This window comes from Condylura cristata, unplaced genomic scaffold (assembly GCF_000260355.1).
Source record: "Condylura cristata isolate star-nosed mole 26May11 unplaced genomic scaffold, ConCri1.0 scaffold00023, whole genome shotgun sequence".
NCBI lineage: Eukaryota > Metazoa > Chordata > Mammalia > Eulipotyphla > Talpidae > Condylura > Condylura cristata.
In genome coordinates, this window is record NW_004567124.1 from 1596702 (window position 1) to 1617635 (window position 20934).

The following is a 20934-nucleotide window of genomic DNA, read 5'->3' on the forward strand; positions in this document are numbered from 1 at the left end:
ATGTTGAACATTTTTTCATATGCCTGTTGGCCATCTGCATTTCCTCTTTGGAGAAGTGTCTTTTTAGCTCTACTGCCCATTTTTTGATGGGGTTGTTTTGAAGTAAACTATATTTAAAATAAAACAATTTAAAGTGAAAGACACAATAACTTTGACTCTCATCGGAACAAACTAGTTACTTTTTTGAGGAGGTAACTAATGTTAATGTTAGAACTGACCATGTCAATCTCATAGGAGTAGAAGAATATCAAGTTTATAATTTTTTTGCTTGCTTGTGATTATATCATTGGTATGAATATTCTATTAGCAGGTCTTTTACCAGAATCTTTTTTGTGAAAGGCCAGTTAAAACCAAGTAATGTAAACTATGTAAACCCATTTAATTGGTGACATAAACTCCAATTCACTGAAAGTTACTAAATGACAGTACCGCTGTTATTTCCTCCATGCTATATTATTTAGATTTTCCCATCAGGATATTTAACCTACCTGTTGTGATACCTGACTGATTTGACATACATATTATATATCTTAATTTATAGTGATGATATTTTTTTAAGATAATGAAGATTAGAAATATAATGTTTACTTCTTAACACTCAAGGAATAATCTTCTGTACTGTCTGATATGACTTTATCCCACATTGGAAGCCACCAGTAGTATGTTCTGGTAGATTGGTCTTCAGTTTGATTCATCTCTGGAACTTAGATATTATCTTGATAGTCACTAGAAGGAGGGGGCATGTTGTTCCTCTGAGAGAAGGGAAGGAGAAAAAAGAGGGTCCAGATATAAATCCTTCATAGTCAGGGCCTTTATATAAGATAATATATTCCACTGAATATTTTTGTCTTATTAAAGCATTTATCAAGAACACCATAATCTGGTATAGGAAAGTATTTTAAAACTATAGTTAATAATAAAGAATTACCCAAGCTGCTTAGTAAAATATAAATTCTAAGACCTTTAACAAGTAGATTTATTAAATCTGAAATAGACAATGTAGTGAAAGGACATTCCAGGAAGAATGAAAAGCATTTGAAAAGGTATGGAATTTAGAAACTCTCCTGCAGATTCAAACAGTAAGGAGGTCCCAGTGAAGCAACTATATTTGACAAGTGATATAGTACTACAAAACGTATGTAAAGCACTTTGCATATTGCCTGACAGTAAATCTCAATAAATTTTGGTTATTATAGTTGTTATTCTGATATTTAAACTTAGGAAATAAGCTTAGAGAATGCATGAAAGTAAGCTCTGCAATTTGTGTTTTTTTCCCCCACAGGATTTTCTCTCTTCTCTCAGCAATACTACACTTGGGCAATATCTGTTATAAAAAGAAGACATACCGGGATGACTCCATAGATATCTGTAATCCTGAAGTTCTGCCTGTTGTCTCAGAATTATTAGAAGTGAGTAATTGTATTCTCAGTTGTTATTTCAGATACTAACTGCTCAGCTGTTTACCTTGTGTGACTGTTTTGTAGGTGTGAGTTAACACTATTAATAGTTTTTCCAAAAGATGAAATTTTTACTCTTGAGTGTACCAGAATCTTTAGAAGATTTGGTTTTTCTCCTCTTCCCTTGTTTCAGATTCCTAAGGTCGCTCAGTTTGCTGGACAGAGTGAATATTTTACTTTAGACTTTATAATGTTTGAGTTCTCTTCTCTCTCTGTACTTGAGATTTTTTTCTTATACCCAAGTTTTGATGATTTTATTTTAGATTATTTTATTTGAAGATGGTGTACTAGGATGGGTAGGGAGAAAAAGCTAAATAGGGTTGAATATCTTCATCTTCTATTGTACTTCTTCCTATAACAGAGTCTTTCTTATTACCTACTTTCTTCTAGTGTGATGATTTCTTATGTTTTCTCAGCTAACCACATCTTGCCAGAATTAGTCTTAAAAAGTCTGTCATTTTGGGGTCCTCTCTGGTGTGCAAAGGGTTAAGTCTCCACTAGGAGCTATATGCAGCCATGCCATCATAAGTTCATTCCCTGGGGAGGTGACCCACATGGTGCAGCAGACCTCTCCTTCTTACTTGCTGTTTCCCTCAGCATGTATTTCAGTAGATCTGCCTGTTTTGTTCCCCACTCTGTCTCCTGTGAATCCTCTCAACTACCCCAGTCTCCCTCGTACCTCTGGTCTACATTGCAGCACTTGTATGCATAAGTAAATAAAATAAATTTTGAAAAAAGTCTATCATTTTTTTATAGGCCTTCTTCCTGTCTTATAAAGCAAAGAAATCTATGTGTGTATACTAACTTGTGTATAGTTTTGTGTCTAAGTACTGTTTTATGTAACTGTGTGCGACTTTATAAGAATAAACATGAGAATGTAATATATCTGAATAATTCATTATTAAATGTGTCATTCTAGTTTTCTTCCCTTGTTTCTCAGTAAACTCCCTTGCTAACTATGAGGAACTCGTTCCCTACCATATTCTATTCATTAATTTAATTGTTCAATTCTGGTATACTGATATTAAGTCCTCACTTAATGTTTGTTTTTGGTAGTCTCAGAAACTGCCATTTTAAGTAATGCAATGTATAATAAAACTCACATCCTCAAATAATCTTTAGAGGACTTCTTTTTTTCATTATGATATAAAAAAATGAAGTTGAGCTCAATGAAGTTATGCAAGATCTCTTTGTGTGTCTTTCTATATATATATGTACACACACATATATATGTATATATATGTATATATATGGCAATATTAATTCTATATATATATGTACACACACATATATATGTATATATATGTATATATATGGCAATATTAAAATTGTTAACACATACTCCTTTGCACTTCCTTTTGCCTTTGTCTTACAGACTCCATTTTCAAAATTACTTAGGTCAGTACCTTTTCCTCCTACCCCTTAAATGCAATTATTTCATATTTTTGTCATACAACTATGTTCTTTTGTCATGGTCTACATTCCCCCCACATTGATTTAATTTTTAAATACATGTATACATTAAAGTTAAATGCATAATATAATGAATCTCCATTCCAATGTCATACAGAATAGTTCTGCTGCCCTAAAAGTCCTGTTTTGTACCCATTTATCCCCTTCCTCAATCTCCTTTTCTAGTTATGTAGATTTTTCCAGAATGTAATGTAATTGTCATCATAGAATAGCAGCCTTTTCAGAATGACTTGTTTTACTTAAAAAAATATACATTTGGGCCCTCCCTGGTGGTGCAGCGGGTTAAAGCACAGCACTGAGAATCTAAAGCCGCTTCAACATGAGTTCGATTCCCGCCTGCCCCGGAGGTGACCACATGGTGTGGCAGACCTCTCCTGACCCGCCCCCTGCTCCCCTCAGCAGTGTACTTCGTCAACCTGCCTGTTCTGCTCCCCGCTTTGTCTCTGGTGAGGCCTCTCACCGCCCCTGAACCTCTGGCCTGTACCCCAGTTCTGTATGCACAAATAAATAAATCTTTAAAAAAAAAATATATATATACATTTGAGTCCTCCCTGGTAGCGCAGTAGGTTAAAGCACAGGGCTGCAAAGCTATTTGCAGCTGCTTCAGCACAAGTTCGATCCCTAATCAGGAAGGTGACCTGTGCACATATGGCATAACAGACCTCTCCTGAATCTCCCACTACTCCCCTCAGTACTTTGTACATCTGCCTGTTCTGTTCTTACCACCCCTAAACCTCTGGCCTGTACTCCAGTTCTGTATGCATAAATAGATAAATCTTTAAAAGTATATATATACATTTAAGATCATCCATGTCTTTTCATGAAGTGTTAGTATGGTTCTTTATTGCTCAATAATATTCCCTTGTATCAGTGTACCACAGTTTATCCATTTACCTATTGAAAGCTGTCCTAATTGTTTTCAGTTTGTTTTGCAATTACAAATAGCCTACTTTTTTCTTGTGAAAATATTACTCGTCTTTCAAATCATGGCTCAGTGCCACTTCATGGCATTTAACCTTGGTGGTTGTACTGAACTGTCCATCAGCATAGAGCATTTTCTTATACTTAGCATAATTTAATTTTGGTTTTGTAAAAGCAAATCATTATAAGACTGCAAAACTTTTGAGAGTAACGGATAAATCTTATTTATCTGATCTTATAATGTTTATTATTTGTGCATAACTGGATGTTACTAAATAACTTTAATGGATAAGTTGGCTTGTCAGAAGGAGGAGAAGTAGTACCTTAAATTGGAAGTATACTTGCTGATTGGAAAGAAGTTCTACTAGGATCCTGGAGTGTAATGTCTGAAAACTGTCATTTTGAAGACTCATGAGAGTCAAGAGAACAGCTGGTATTTCAGCTAGACATTTCAGTCAAACATTTGGTGTTATAATTTATGGTATTGTGATGTGATCTTACAAGATTCTGATCCTAGCCAATATTCCTTTTTTTTTAATGAGAGAAAAAAAGAGCAAGTCAGGCAATTCAGAGAAGGAATTGACTTGATAGCAGATATCACCATTAGCCCAGGATTCTTTTATTTTTTTAAAAGATTTATTTATTTATGCATACAAGAACTGGGGTGTAGGCCATAAGTGTGTGTGTGTGGAAGGGGGGAGTGGAGGGAAGTTTAGATGATAGAATAGGGAGTAGAACAGGCAGAAATACACTGCTGAGGGCCACAGCAGGCCATATAAGAGAAGTCTACTATGCCATGTGGGTCAGCTTTCTGGCTGACCAGAATCAAACTTGTGTAGTGACTGTTGATAGTTGATAGTGCTGTCTTTAATCCCTCTGCACCAGAGAGGTCCTAACCCAGTATTCTTTCTTGTTACATATGGTTTGGGTTGGTTCTAGTAATGAAGGTTTGGAAATAAGTAAAAAGATAACTGGAGAAAATCTGACAGGACTTACCTTGGTAACCTGCCTATAGTGAGTTATTTAAAATTATTTAAAAAAATATTTACCTTTATTTGTTAAGATTGAAAATAATTGTAAATTTAAGACTTTTGTTGAGATAACTTAAAAGATAGACATAACCACTGTACAATTAAAAGTTAGTCTTTAGTTAAATTTAACTAAATTAACTATTCTATTTAATGCCCTGTCCTCCCCAAATGATTCAATTCAGTGATAAAGATTTAATTTTTTAAGAATAGATGTTTTTAAAAGAATAGTTTAATTTATTTCTTCCAGTTATTTTTTGTCATTACCTCAAGCAGCGGTTAATGTTTTCAGTCTTCTTTTTGCTAAATCCTATTTGGGGTTAGTTTTTTTTGTAAAATCCCTAAAAGATGAACAGCCTTCAATTGTGGAGCATGATTTGTTTTGAGATGTTAGAGCTATCACCATTACCAAAAAAATACTGGTTTTTAGCCAATTTATATATTTTAAGGCTATATTAACATGTTGGAACAGCATGAATATATAGAGTAAGTTTTACATCTCAGTTTCTCAATGAGGTGAATTTGGGAAATTTTGAGGTTGGATTTTGAGCTCATTGCTAATTATTATATTAATAAAAATGTAAAATATTAAGTTACTATATACAACTTTGGAAAATTATAGAGTAGCTGGTTAAAATATGAATTCATTATATTTCCTTTAGGATGTTTATGAAGATATATATAATGAAGATCAGTGTTTCATGTGATTATTCATACATAGATATGTGTATGATAATAAACCTGAATATAATAGAGCTGGTACGGTAATAAAATTAGCAGTTTTAATGCCAGCTTTAAACCAGCAACTAAAATCAGTTGGGTAGTTTTTCATAAAAATAATTTTCCATACTTCAAAGAAAACTCACTAGCAAATAATGTTTCTTAAAAGTTTGAGAGATATAGGGCCCTCCTATAGAATAATTTTCATATGTGAACAAGGAGACAATGGGTTAAAGCTCAACACTGTGAAGCTCACTGCAGCCACTTCAATAGGAGTTGGATCCCTGCGCAGCAGACCTTCGCTGTCTCGCCCACTGTTCCCCTCTGCAGTGTATTTCAATACATCTGCCTGTTCTGCTCCCCACTCTGTCTCTGGTGATTCCTCTCACCCCCTCTGACCTGTATGCATAAAATAAATTAATCTTTAAAAAAAATTTGAGAGATATAAATCTTACAAGCAACTGTATTTGATATCAGTTTGTTCTGTTGGCTAATGGTTTAGTCTTTTTAAAACTGGATTGAGTTAATTATGATAATTTGTTATTCTAGGAAATCATGTTTTAATTAAATGTTTAAAATTCATTATTCATTCTTTGTGACTATTTTGAATATTTTATTTTTTATACTTCTCTATTCAAAATACAAAATTTTGTATTTCATAATTTTTCTTTTGATTTGTGTGAATGTTGGCTTTTTTTAGCTGAATTTAAAAATTTTTATTGCAGTAACATTGGTTTATGAGATATAGGTTTCAGGTATACAACACTGTATACTATATTAAGGTTACCACTAAAAGCCTAATTTCCATTCTCTGTCTTTCATTCTTTTTTTAAAAATATTAACTTTTGTATGTATGGATATATATATATATTATATTATACACACACACACACACACACACACACACATATATATATATCAAAGATTTATTTATTTATGCATACAGAACTGGGTAGAAGCCAGAGGTGTTGGGTTAGCTCAACTTTCCATTTTACAAAATAGCCCAAACTCTACCTCTGCAGACCTTCAGTAAATTCAAATCCACTCCATCCTTTATATCACTACTTTATTTTATATATGATACTAGCACTTACTATACTGCATAGCAATTATTACATACACTAGTGTATAGTACATAAATACTATTTTTGGACATAATTGATGGAATTTTGTAATGGAAATTCAATAATCAAGATTTTAAAATATATCCTCCAAAAGGATATAATCCAAAGAACAATTTTTGAGATATGGCATATATGTACATATTTAGATTTACTGATAGTTCCAAATTACTCTCTTAGTGGTTGAACCAGTTTATACCAGTGCATGGAAGTACCTTTTTGCTCCGTCTTGCCAGCTATGTTTGCTCCTTTTAAAAGTTTTATTGAGTCAAGAGCATAACTTATTTTTTTTTTAATATTATGCTGTTAATTTTAAATTTTAAAATATTTTTCAGTAAGTTGATGTTGGTTGACATCACTATTTCTACAATAGAAGTATAGGATTCTCCCCTTTAGGCATTGTTGCCATAGTGTATACTAACCACCAAGATCATTTATATTTAAATGTTCACTTTTAATGATAAGTGGTTAAATGTAGAAGCATATGACAATACAACAGTGGTTTTGATCATGTTTTTCTTCACTTTTATAATTTTGTCATTTTTGTACTCTGGGATTTTATTTTTGTTTCTCAGTATTTTAAATAGATCTGAACGGTTGTGGTTTTATATTTACACTTCGGCTGTTCCTTTTTAGTTTTTTGCTTTTTGTGAGGATAATATGCCTCAAATTATTTCCATTATTTGGAATTTGAGAACTGAATGGTGGGTACTCCAAAAGAAGGTATATTTCCTTTATGGTGTAATCATATTTTAAAAATGATTGATCTGTCATCAGGTCAATCACCAGCATTGCTGCTGGTGGCAGGGTGTTGCTGAACTTAATTGCTTTATAATCATTTCTCTTTGTAATCTAATCTTTGGGCTAATACATTTTACGTCATTCTGTATATAGAATTTTATGAGTGTTATTTCCTTATCACGGTTTGGATGTTCATATAAAAATGAAGTGTTTTACCATTTCATTCCCATCATTATGGCAAAAGTCGTTAAGTCCTATAATACCGAGTAGTCAAGGTTTGAAGAAATAAGAAATCTGAGTGCTGTTGCTCAGATAAAACTGATAAAGACTGTGTACAGAAGTTCGGCAGTATTCTGTAAAGGTGAAAATATGTACATTACCACCTGTTAGTTTCACTTTTAGCATATACTTTAAAGAAAATCTTGAACCACAGCAGTTTACTATCTAATATAGTGCAAAATCGTAAATAGTTTAATGTCTACAAGTAGGAGAATGGATTACACACTGTATTTATTACTAATTTGCTAGTTAGCAGTTGATAATGAATAAATCTAGATTATCAACATATTCAATTTTAAAAACATATGGACAGTTGTAATACTATACTGATAAGAGTTAAATACACTTGACAACATGTAGTGTTTAGTGTATATATGTATAAAAACATGAACTGAAACAATACATGTGGATTAATTATAATATTTGCCTCTAGAGGGAGTGTGACCAAAGAAAGCATCAACTTTATCTAACATTTAAAAGAAATTAATAACTGAGACATAAATAAGTGTCCATTAGAATGTTTCTAGAATTCAAGAAGTGTTGTGACTCTTTAATCCTTGCATCTAGGTTGTGTGATTATGGTTGATTGTCTTAAATAATTTTATTTTTTACTATGACATGTTTTCCATATTCTACACATTGAAGCATTCTTCTTCATTATAAGTAGAAAGAAAACTTTAAAAAGCTCATCTACCTCAAATCAGTTTAAAATCAGGTGCTCTGGAAATACTCTGTCTTGGATGTAGTCCTGTTTTTTTTTTTGTTGTTGTTGTTGTTGTTTTTTTGTTTGTTTGTTTCTGTTTTATTATTTTTTAAATTTTTTTTACATTTTCTTCATTTTGTGCACTGATTTTAAATTGATTGAGGATGCCTGTACCCCTTTAAGTTCATAGTCATTTTTACAATAATGGTAAGATATTATCCACCTTCCAACTCTCATTAGCCCTTAAGTACGCAGTGGAATTTTGCTGTATCAAAAAAGAACCATAATTATCTGAAAATGCCAATAAAACACTCATCTCTTTTCAAAGAAAAGCTAACCTACCTTATTTACCCTCTGTTTCCTTTATTTTTTTTTTTTGATAAAGGTGAAAATGGGGTGAACGGACACTTAAATTCTACTTTGGCCAATATTTAAATTACCTAGCATTTTTTCTTTGTTTTTTTTTTTAAACTTTCTTGTATATTTGTTAACATTATTTTTACCTCGATTTGACTTTTCAATAAATCAATCTAATGTCATAAATTTTACATAATGAATTTGTTTTTCTGCTGTATAGGTTAAAGAAGAGATGCTGTTTGAAGCATTAGTTACAAGGAAGACTATGACAGTGGGAGAAAAGCTTGTTTTACCGTATAAACTTGCAGAGGTATGAAAAAGATTTTCTCTTGTGATCAAAGCATGTTGAACATTTTTAGTAGCTTGTGTTTATGTTTTTTCTTTACAGAATGAAAGTAACAAGGGACGTTGAAATTATTTCTGGACTCTTGAAATTTAATAGTGAACTTTCCATCCACTTGGAAACTTAAAACAATATATTTAAATTTCACGCCATTCTTAAACTGCTCACCATTCTTAAGTTTCATCTAATTAATATATGGTGAATAGAGGATGTGCTGATCTATGAATGAACAGTAGTTGACCCAAATTATTCTTTCTTGAGACAGTTTCTTTTCTTTCAGCAGATCATAATCTAGTTTGCTTTTCATTGTTGGCTTCTTCATTGTAGTTCATTGTGTTTGCTTTTTTTTTTCTCCCTGACCACTAAAGGATGGAGTGCTTGGGGAGTTTTTGCCTTCTTTTTTATCTAGATTATCTCACTCATTTCCATGACTTTAAACATCATCTGCATTGTGAATTTCATTGCTATAGTGAATCATTTTTAGTATTATATTATTAGAGTGTGTAGCAGTAGGAATATTATTGAAAAATGTACTGTTTATTATGTAATTTTATGAAAGTGATCAATGATCATACAGTGTTGACACTTCGCTTAAGTATAGAATTCTCAGAACTTAGAATTCTTAGAACTTAGGCTATAGAATTCTCTCAGAATTTATAAACATTTTGATCATTTGCAAGTTTCTAGTTTTCAAGATAGAAAATTTGATACCTGCCTTTACTATGTTGGTGGTGATTTATGTGGTTAGTTTTTCATCCATCAACTCGAAGTTTTCAGTTTTCTAATTGAAATTCACAATTTCACTTACCTATCTGTAGGTTATAGTATTATCTGTGTTTTACAAATGTATAAGCTGTAGTCTTAAGAGTTTAGGTGAATTGACCAAGGTCACACAGCTAGAATAAAATAGAAAACTGAATGGATAGTCTAGCTCTTTAAGGCCTTGGACAATATGTATATAAATTATTGGAATTTGTATTTTTCTAATGTTAAGGCTTAGATGATAATGGATCTCCTTACCTTTTGGGTTATAGTACTTTGAAAATGTTGAATTTTTTTAATAGACTTTATTTTTTATGAAGATTTCAGATTTCCAGAAAAACTGAGCAGACAGCACAATTTCTATACTGGGGAAAGCTTGAAGTGAGAGAAAAGTTAAATTGCACATTTCCATAATAAAATAAGTGTTACTTTATTTGGGGTTGGAGAAATCTAGAGGTTACTGTGTATGGCAAACTGAGGACTACCAATAATTTAATTTGTGGCAGTATTAGAATTGTGTTTTCAGTATATGACTAGAATTTCACAGATAACTGATGCATTTTTTTTTTAAATTATAATAGTTTATTTTTCCATCATTTTGTGCCTTTTTCCATCTTGGTTATAATCCCTGTGGGCTTGTCATCACCATAGTCCAGTGCATTTCCTCCCCCCACTGTTTTTTGATCCCATTCCCCACTCCACCCCATAAAATGTCTCTGGTATATAGCTGTTCATTATTATTGTTATTTTCTTACCTGGTCTGTTATACTCCTGCTATGATTGAAACCATCTGGTATTTTTCCTTTTCTTTCTGGCTTATTTCATTAAGCATGATCTTTTCCAGCCCCATCCATATTGCTGCAAAATGCATGTGTTTATTTATTTATTTTTTTGGTTGCTGAGTAATATTCCATTGTGTATATGTACCACATCTTTTTAATCCAGTCATCCACTTTTGGGCATTTGGGTTGTTTCCATGTCTTTCCAATTGTAGATAAAGCAGCAATAAACATGGGGGTGCAGGTATCTTTTTGAATCAGTGTTTTGTGTCTTTTGAGTAGATAGCTAGGAGTGGGATTGCTGGGTCATATGGACGCTCCATGTTTAGCAGTTTGAGGAACCTCCAAACAGTTTTCCATAGTGGTTGTACTAGTTTGCATTCCCACCAGCAGTGCAGGAGAGTTCCTTTTTCTCCACATCCTCCAACATTTGTTGTTTCTAGTTGTTTTAAGATGTGTCATTCTCACTAGGGGGAGGTGGTATCCCTTTGTGGTTTTAATTTGCAACTGATGCATTTTGCTTACAGATTTGTTCTCCTGCCTGATATACTATTTGCTACTTTTAAATGGCAAGGTTCATTTGTTAACTTTCTACCCTCTTTACTACATGTAATATATATTTTAATTTGCAATAAAAATGTTTTGAACCTATATCCTTGTTTTCCTTCTTTTTTAATGGTCATTTTAGCCTGTATTCTTTGAATTGTACTAAATAAACTAAATAAGTATCTATGACAAATTTCAATATATACTTGTGAGAAATATTATTTTCTAATTCAGGATAGTAAGCTAGCATTCTTGGATGAATGAGAGCAAAATGCACTTTGTTTTGGTAAAATTATTGCCAGTTTCACTTGTATTTTTAACCTTTTACTCTCTCTCCCATCACTCCCCCAGGCTGTGACAGTGAGGAATTCCATGGCTAAGTCTTTATATAGTGCCCTGTTTGACTGGATAGTTTTTCGGATTAATCATGCACTTCTGAATAGTAAAGATCTCGAACAAAATACCAAGGTAGATATACATTGGGATATGATTTATGTCTGCACATAAACAGTTGTAATAAAATGGTTAATACATATAATTTAAAAGTACAGAATTATATAGAGTAATAAGAATTGGTTTTTTAAATCTGTATTCCCTGCTGTTTCTTCCTTATTGACTTATTTTTGAAGGTCACAATTTTCACAAATGCTTAGAGTTAGCAGAATTAGTGAAATACTGCTAGTGGAGAATTAAATTCTCTTACTACTTACAACATTAATTTGGCTAGTACTTATTCATGGGAAATGTTGTTCTGTGTGTTTTCAGTCTTTTTTCCTTCTATACTTGACATTGCTGTAGTTGTATACTGAATTCAAAATCACTTTTTAGAATTGTTATTTGTACTTTTTTAAGTTGTATTTTTTTAACATGGTGTGCTTGAATGTATCTTGACCTTACTGTTTTTAACAAATTTGTAGTATTATTTAGTATGTAAATTCTCCCATTAAAAATACAGTCATTTTGTTGCAAATCATGCTATAACAAATCATATTTCATTTATTTTTCTGTACATTTCTCCACTATAAAATTCTCAAAATGGAATTGTTGTATTTAAGGATAGGTATGTTTTAAAATTTTGGCAGCTACAGTTAAATTTCAAAAAGACTACATTTCTACCAACAGTGTATAAAAGTACCTATTTTCCTATACCTTTGGCTCACGTGGGATTTTAACAGTATTTTCATCTGCTAATCTAATAAAGGAGGACTATCCCATTTTATTGACAGTTTTTTAAATGACAGATTCTTTGGTATTTTCACTTGACTGTAGATTTGATTATGCTATGAGTTTTTGAGCTGTCTTCCCCCCACCCCTGTTTTGTTTATTTTTCTTATATAGGAACAGTGCAGCATTATAAAATACTTATACTCACAGAGTTTAATTTTTTATGTTTAGATTTTTACCCCCCAATTGGGATGATGTTTCTTAATATGACAGATTTTAGATATTTAAATCATTTAAAACCCATTTTATTTCCTAATATTGTTCATAGAATGATCTATGTTTTCAGACTTGACAAGATATCATTTTTATTACTTAATCTTGTCTTCATTTACATTGATTTTCATGCTTTGAATAAATCTACAGCTGGAAAATTAATTGTAATTGTAATTTAATTTAGCAAATAAGCCTAATTTTGAATGTATTTATTTTCACAAGTGCTTAGAATCTTATTCAGTAGAACTAGGAAAATACTGTTAGTGAAATCTGCAAAAGAAATCTCTTACCATTTATCATGTATTACATCAGTTTGCCAATATCTCTCTTAGCAGCAGTATAGAAAAATTGTTTTCATTTCACTAAGGTTTTCATACAACTGGATTTGAAGAATGAGATAATTAATTGGTTTGGGGGTATTAGAGCTAAATCTCTACTCTCTATTTTAAGTAGTTAGAAAATAATTTCTAAATGTAAAATATTATATTATATTATTATATAAATGTTTATATACTATACTAGTCTATATTAAACAGCTAAAGGGTTTGAGCATTGACTTTAGGAAGTAGAAGTTAAGGATGAAGAAGGGATTGTTATTCTTTTCCTTTGGACTCCCTTGTAGAGCTTTTTAATATCATAAACCTTTTTCTTTTTTGGATAAAAATTTAAAAATTTAACTTCAAGAAGTCTGCTACTCTGGTATCTAGTTTAATTCTTAGCTTGTACAAGGCTAATTAAACATACTTCTTAGCTGCTTCTTGAAGCAGAATTCTATGGGGGCATAGAAACCAAAATAGAAAAGTTACATGAATATCTTGGCAATAACCAGGCATACCCAGGAGTAACTTCTTCACTCAATTAAACTTTTGATTTACCCATAGCCTATTGTTTCTATTCCTTTTATCTTCTGGTGTTTAGGGATTTTGAGATTGAGATAACAAGTCATTCACTTTCCACACATCTCTAAAGTAATCAATGCATTTTATGTTATATAAAGAGGGCTAGATGATATCTATGGTATATTTGTTTGAACACTGGCCTTAAAAAATCCTCTCTGCTGTTACAAAAGAACTTTGAGCATTTTGTTAGTTGTATTGTAGATAGCCATTCAATATACTTGAACATAATTTTTAACCCCAGTTTTCTTCCCTGTTTACAGACTTTGTCTATTGGTGTTCTTGATATTTTTGGGTTTGAAGATTATGAAAATAACAGCTTTGAACAATTCTGTATTAATTTTGCTAATGAACGTTTACAACATTACTTTAACCAGCATATCTTTAAACTGGAGCAAGTAAGTTCCTAAAATGTATGTTTGTCTGTTCTCTTCACAGTTCTCTACTATTCTAACTTCAAGCACACACACATACATAACTTTTGAATCATAGTCGTGACTAGTACTTTAATCTTGTTTTTCATGAAAAGATATATGGTCTTATGCCAGTTTGTAAGCAGTTGGCTAAGCTAATCATAGTTCTTGAACCACATCATACAGGATCAACTCCTTTTTTCAATTGACCGCAGGCAGATTCAATAACTGCTTGGTTGAGTGCATCTTTGGATGTAAAGACACATGGATTTGCTTTGGGTTTCTTTGGTATTACTGATTTTAAACTGTTTCCGTGAGTCTTCATCACTGTGGGTAATGCTAAGTATATCTGTTTCATTACTTTGGTATCTTAGTTCCAAGATGGGATAGAGGAGCTCATTAATAGTATATTAAGTTAACTCAGTGTGGATTAAAGGAAACAGGCAACATAGAGGGACTAAAATGTATAACTAGATATTTCTTATAATAAGCTCAAATTGATTTAGTTTAGAACAGGTTACCCTTTAGTTTCCATGAGAATTCTTTAGTGTTAATGTAATAAAAGGTCAAAGAAAAAATGTTGACAAGTCAAGTTTCAAGTCAGTAAGAGATTTACATTATAGCTCTAACTTTCATATTATGTACCATGGCAAGCTGGGAGTAGCAGTGTTCACATTTGATTCAAAGGAGATAGTGAAGAAATGGACAGAAAGACCATGGCAAATCTACAAAGCAGGGGGAAAAAAAAATAAAAAACAACCACCACAAAACCACTTTCCTATTTTTGTTGTCTTCTGTTCTAGCTTAAATTATCTTTATATTGCTTAGAGAGCTGATTAACAGTAGCATAAGCAGTATTAATCCTAGCTGTATAGTCGAATGCTTAAAATTTATAACAACACCTTTTAGCCAGACTCAGATGGAACTATTAAAAAAAATCATTATATTACCTTTTATGTAATATTTACTTATCAGGCAGGTACTATTTTTATCTAGTTTTATAGAATGCCAGAGCAAGTGTTTAAAACTTTAATACCCCTCATTTGTTAACTATAAAAACTGAGTTGAGTCTGATCTGGACTCAGTCTGGCACTATTTTAAATAGATCATGCTAAATTAATATTTTTTTAACCTCTCAAAAATGGTTATATGTATCAGAGGGATGGAGGAATGAACTTTATTGGTTATCTTCTACATAGCAAAGTTTCAGTTGCTTTTGGGGTCATTAAAGAGAAGAGTGGTTAAATTGGTTTTGGAGAAGAAAGATGTCCTTTAATTGTGACCTGAAATTATTCTTTTTCTAGATGTGTAGATTAGACATGAAGAATTCACAAGAAATGCCTTCTCATTATATTTCAAAATAAAGCCTTATATAATTCATGGAAGATATGTTTAAAATTACTTGTGGTTTACTTATTTACTTGCCGCCTTGAATATCACAATTTTAAACATATGATGAAATTATGGAGCAGTAGAAGACATAGATTCTAAGGCTTATCCATTTTTGCTGTCAAGTTTAATTATTTGTTTCTGTAATATATGTAATGGGGATGCTTTGATAAAATTTATGGAAATTTTAGAGACTATATGTTTGTGCCATCTATTCTATTGTTTCCTCCTGTTATCCCACTTAAAATGGATTTACTGGAGTTAAGAGATTTAAGGCAGTTTATTCTTTTGTTTATTTGTATCTGGTACCTAATATGAGAGTTGGTGTCAGTGAATGTTAAAAACATTTGAATAAGGGCCCTACCTGGTGGTGCAGTGGCTTAAAGCACAGCACTAAGAAGCTAAAGCTACTTCAGCATGAGTTCAATCCCCAGCCTTGGATGTGATCCACATGGAGTGGCAGACCTCTCCTGACTCGTCCGCTGCCCCCCTCAGCAGTGTACTTCTTCAGTCAGCCTTTTCTGCTCCCCAGTCTGTCTCTGGTGAATCCTCTCACTGCCCCTGTACCTTAGGCCTGTACCCCAGTTCTGTATGCATAACTAAATAAATCTTTAAAATTCAAGAAATCAGTTAAGCCAATTAAAAAATTTTTAAAAATTTTTTTCATAAAGAGGTTAAAGATAAAAACTTTATCATAGTACCTTTTGGAGGATATATTTTAAAATCTTGATTATTGAATTTCCATTACAAAATTCCATCAATTATGTCCAAAAATAGTATTTATGTACTATACACTAGTGATGTAATAATTGCTATGCAGGATAGTAAGTGCCAGTATCATATATAAAATAAAGTAGTGATATAAAGGATGGAGTGGATTTGAATTTATTGAAGGTCTTCAGAGGTATAGTTTGGGCTATTTTGTAAAATGGAAAGTTGAGCTAACCAGATTGTCAGTGGAGAAAAGATATTTTAGATAGAGGTAACAATATCCTTAAAACTGCAAGCCATAAAATAATATGGCACTTCAGAGGAATTGATGATGCTTCAGTATAGCTTGATGAAATAGCCTAGGGTCAAGTAGACTCATATGTAATGCAGGGACTATTAGAAATTTTCTGTTACAGAATGAGGAAGTTTTTGAAGTGTACTTACAGAGAACTTGAAAGTGTGGAAGATAGACCAAGGAGAGGTGAATTGGAGGGGAGGAGATCGTCTGTGAACCAGTTGCAGTAGTGTGGGTTCGTGATTGAGTCCTGAATCAGAGTATTAGCAAAGATAATGTGACATAAGAGATAAACCAAAAAAGTCTTCTGCGATTTGAAAATGTATTTTCTGTTGTCATTTGTACTACTTCTGTCTTCCTTTACCTACTCAAAATTATCCTTCAGATAACTGATTCATCAGTAAATTGAAAAAGTTGTATGTCAGGAATCTGAGCTTAGACATTGAAGATAGAAAATTTAGAGTTGTAGGAATCTTCCTAATTTAGTGAGTTTCCTACTTAGTGAGAAATTCCTAGATTAGTGAGTTTTTCTTTTGTCTATCCTACTTCCACTGATCCGACTGAGAAATTTGACCAACCTTCACTTGGAGAATACCTAGAAAAAAGTTGAACAAAATATATTCGAAGGCACTGTAGTACATTCCAATAAGTGAAGTTTTATGGGACTTGGATATGTAAGAAGGAAATTCATGGAGTTGACACCAGTATTTGTTCCAGAGACCATTCTCTATTCTGGTAGAGGGTTGTTGATTCTGAAAGAACCAGACTTTGAGAGTCTGAGATACTGAACAGGGTTTTAAAATCTAAATTCAGGAGCAAGGAGGAAGACCTAGCAGCTTCTACAGACTTAAGGTTGAAGCCCTGGAGGTTTATATCTTAGGAATTGAAGTAAGTCAGAAATATATTAGGAATCTTAGAGACTGAAGCCCAGTGTAATGTTATCTCAGTTTCTGATTGAGTTAAAACAATGTATAATTACTAGTGTTCTTAGTTACTGCCAAGAGCAAAGTAAGTACCTGTGGAAGATGAGAACATCCTAATACCTCTATGATTTTCCATGAACAGAATCTAGCATTCATTTAAAAAAGAAAGAAAGAAAAAAAGAGTCAAAGCAGAATGAATACAAACAAAAAAGAAAGTGCCATAAGGAATCTGGATAATGATGATATCACACATGAACTTAAAAGTACAAATACTTTAAGGAATTTTTTAATTTTTAAATAACAATGTTTTTATTAAAGAACTAAAAATTTGTAAAGTAAACCCAACTCTAGGAAAATCTAAAACTAAAAATTAGAGTGAGATTAAGAGCACAGTGTTAGTTTTTAACAATTAGATTCTGTAGACACTGATTGAAAAAGTCAAGAAGATGATTAAAAGTAAATGGAAAATATGAATAGTAGGAGACATGGATCATAACGAAAAGGTTAAACACTGTATTGTAGGGATTCTGGAAAGTTACATGTGAGAGAAAGAATAGTACAGAAGCTATATTTGATAAGATATGATTAAAACAAAACAAAAGGTAATGATTGAAAATTTTCCATAACATAAAACAAAAAAATCCAGCGAATGCACATCTCAGAAACTCTAAGAATCCTAAGCATGATAAGTACAAAGACAGCCAATATAGTAAACCAAAGACAGTGTAAAAATATGAGACGTAGCCTAGGGTGTGGGTGTGGGTGAAGAAGCTGTATTTAAAAAGAAAAAAAGCAAGAGTAAAACTAGCAGACACAGTGGGTTACAGTGTGAGGAGACGCAGTGGATGCCAGAAGACAGTGGGGTATTTTCTTTAAAAATACAGCATGTTATTTGGGCAGTCGCTTAAATTATATAGCTCCATTGTAGTTAGACATGCAGGAAGGAATGAAGAACAATGAATATTTAAAAGATTAGGCATATCTTAAAAAAAAAAGATTAGGCAAATCTAAATGATTTTAACTAAATCAGATTAAAATAATTCCTGTGGTTTAAATTTTAGGTAGAATTAAAATACATAAGTATAATAGCTCTTAAATCAGGAAGGTCTTCTGAGATCTTTGTACTAAATGTTGAATGATGGAGTATTTTGTCCTCTCTTAGATGTTGTTAAGTATGGAGTGTTAAGATCCCTGGGATAGCGACAAAATTATTAAAAAGTGTAAAAGTCAACTTACTATAGTAGGGACTAAATAAACAACCCTAGCAATTCAAAAGAAAGAAAGGCAAGTAACAAATGGTGAGATGGCAGTTTAACCCCACAATATCAGTGATTGCATTAACTATAAACCGATTGCTCCAAGAAAAAAACCAATGATTGTCAGACTGGGTAGAAAACAAAAATAAGGCCAATGATTGTCAGACTGGGTAGAAAACAAAAATAAGGCATTGCATGTTAAGAGCATTAAATATAAACATTCAGAAGGTTAAAAGTAACAGGAAGTGGCCCTCCCTGGTGGCGCAGCGGGTTAAAGCACTGCACTGAGAAGCTGAGGCCACTTCCGCATGAGTTCGATTCCCGCCTGCCCCGGACGTGACCACATGGTGTGGCAGACCTCTCCTGACCCACCCGCTGCTCCCCTCAGCAGTGTACTTTGTCGATCTGCCTGTTCTGCTCCCCACTCTGTCTCTGGTGAAGCCTCTCACTGCCCCAGCCTCTGGCCTGTACCCCAGTTCTGTATGCATAAATAAATAAATCTTTAAAAAAAAAAAAAGTAACAGGAAGGAAAAAGAACAAGCAAACTTTAAAAGATGTTCTCTATAGCTGTAGCAATGCCATAGTTTAACCTTTACTAGAGAAAAAATACTTGGTAATGCTAAAAGGATAAATTCATCAAGAAATATTTTATAGGTAGTTGATAATTCTACTGAAAATATGTAAAACAAAGATTAATAAAACTCTAAAAGAAACATATATTTGCAATTAAGGTAGAATGTCTTAACATGCCTTGCCGAATGACTGGAAGACAAAATCAGTAAAGATACAAAAGATTTTATGTAGGGTGAGTGCTTTTGTAGGCATCCAGTCCTGCCTGTACTTCAGGTCAGAATACCAGTTTCCCTGAATCTGATGCCTATATCAAATAGAATTTAGAAAAAATTTTAAGTAAATACTTACTTGACATGTATAAATAATGTAAATTTTTGAAATTTGTTCATATACTGGGTCATTAGACTGGTTTTATTTCAAAGGCTGGGAATCACAGCATCAATACCATAATGTAAAAATAACTGAAAAATATCTATATTACTAACAAAAAGAAATAAATTACTAAATAGTCTAGAAATTAAAAAAAAATTAGAAAGTACATTGAACTTAGTGAACACATTACTATTAAAATTTGTGGGATGTGACTAAAGGTAAGTACTTGGAAGAAATTTGTAGTTATTAAAGATTTTAAATCATTGAGAAGCAATGATTTAAGTATCACTTGCAACAAATTGTAAAAATATTGCAAACTGAATCAATTGAAAGTAAAAAGAAGGAAATGAAGATAGAAAAGAAAATTAAATGAAAGTGAAAACAAATGTCATGGGAGAGGATCAGCACAGCTAAAAGTAAATGACTAACCACTCTTGAAATTAATCCAAGATAGAAGAATATCAAAAACCAGAAATCTAGTGGTAAAGAGCACATCAATGTGGATCCTACATTTAGTAAAAAAATAATATGATATGATACACAATTTTATGCCGTTAAGTAGACATCAGATATTTTTAAAAGAACTTTGCAAAACTGACTCGGAAGCATCTAATTCTATAACTACTAATAATATCTTTAAGTATCCATATTCTTTGCTCAGCTATGAAAAAAGAAACTGAAATTTTTTGTTATCATTGCTTGGGAGTGATCTTTATTAGCAGTTTCCTACTTGTGAAATTATTAATTAAAAGGAGAGTGTTAATCAGTTACTTTTCCAAATTAGGATAATTAGAATTTATTCTAGGCTCTATTTTTCTTTGCAGGATAATGACACAGAAGAATGATAAAATTACAAAATCACTATTGAAAATGATTGATTTGTTCAAAGTGTTATTAGTGACTACTATTAAAACCATTAGATGAACAGAATATGTGCATCATGCTTTATGGAAAAATATTTTAAGGATTTTATTTTATCTGATCTGAGGATACACACATAAGCCTCTAACCAAAACATTTGATTGCATATACTTCTTAAAACTGATGTACACTTGATTTGTACAACTGAACTTATACTTTGTTCGATTGTGTGGATTTGTGATTTTAAAAAGTTTAGATAATACTTTTAAGCCTAGAAAAGCTTCTTAGTCTAGGTAGTTCAAGTACCTATTATTTTTTGAAAGATAAAGAGATATTTGTTATTTCCTAGGAGGAATATAGAACTGAAGGTATCAGCTGGCACAATATAGATTACATTGATAATACCTGTTGCATAAACCTCATTAGCAAGAAACCAACAGGGCTGCTCCACCTTTTAGATGAGGAAAGCAAGTAAGTATGATTCTTTCCAATTTTGTTTTTGACCATTTGTGCTATACATGGCTTCTTGAAAAGTCCTAAACATTCTTCTTACATTTCAAAGAGCCAGAGGTTCGTTC

The 20934-nt window shown here is 32.2% G+C and overlaps 1 protein-coding gene across 2 annotated transcripts in view; it reads left to right on the forward strand.

The window, feature by feature from the left end:
• MYO9A (myosin IXA) overlaps positions 1–20934 on the forward strand; it is a 196558-nt gene that overhangs the window by 57045 nt on the left and 118579 nt on the right. For both annotated transcript variants that reach the window (XM_004687622.2, XM_012728607.1), the window contains exons 8-12: positions 1283–1409; positions 9021–9110; positions 11582–11698; positions 13827–13961; positions 20706–20827. In XM_004687622.2, the coding sequence (XP_004687679.1) occupies positions 1283–1409; positions 9021–9110; positions 11582–11698; positions 13827–13961; positions 20706–20827 (591 nt within the window). The remainder of the gene's footprint in view (positions 1–1282; positions 1410–9020; positions 9111–11581; positions 11699–13826; positions 13962–20705; positions 20828–20934) is intronic.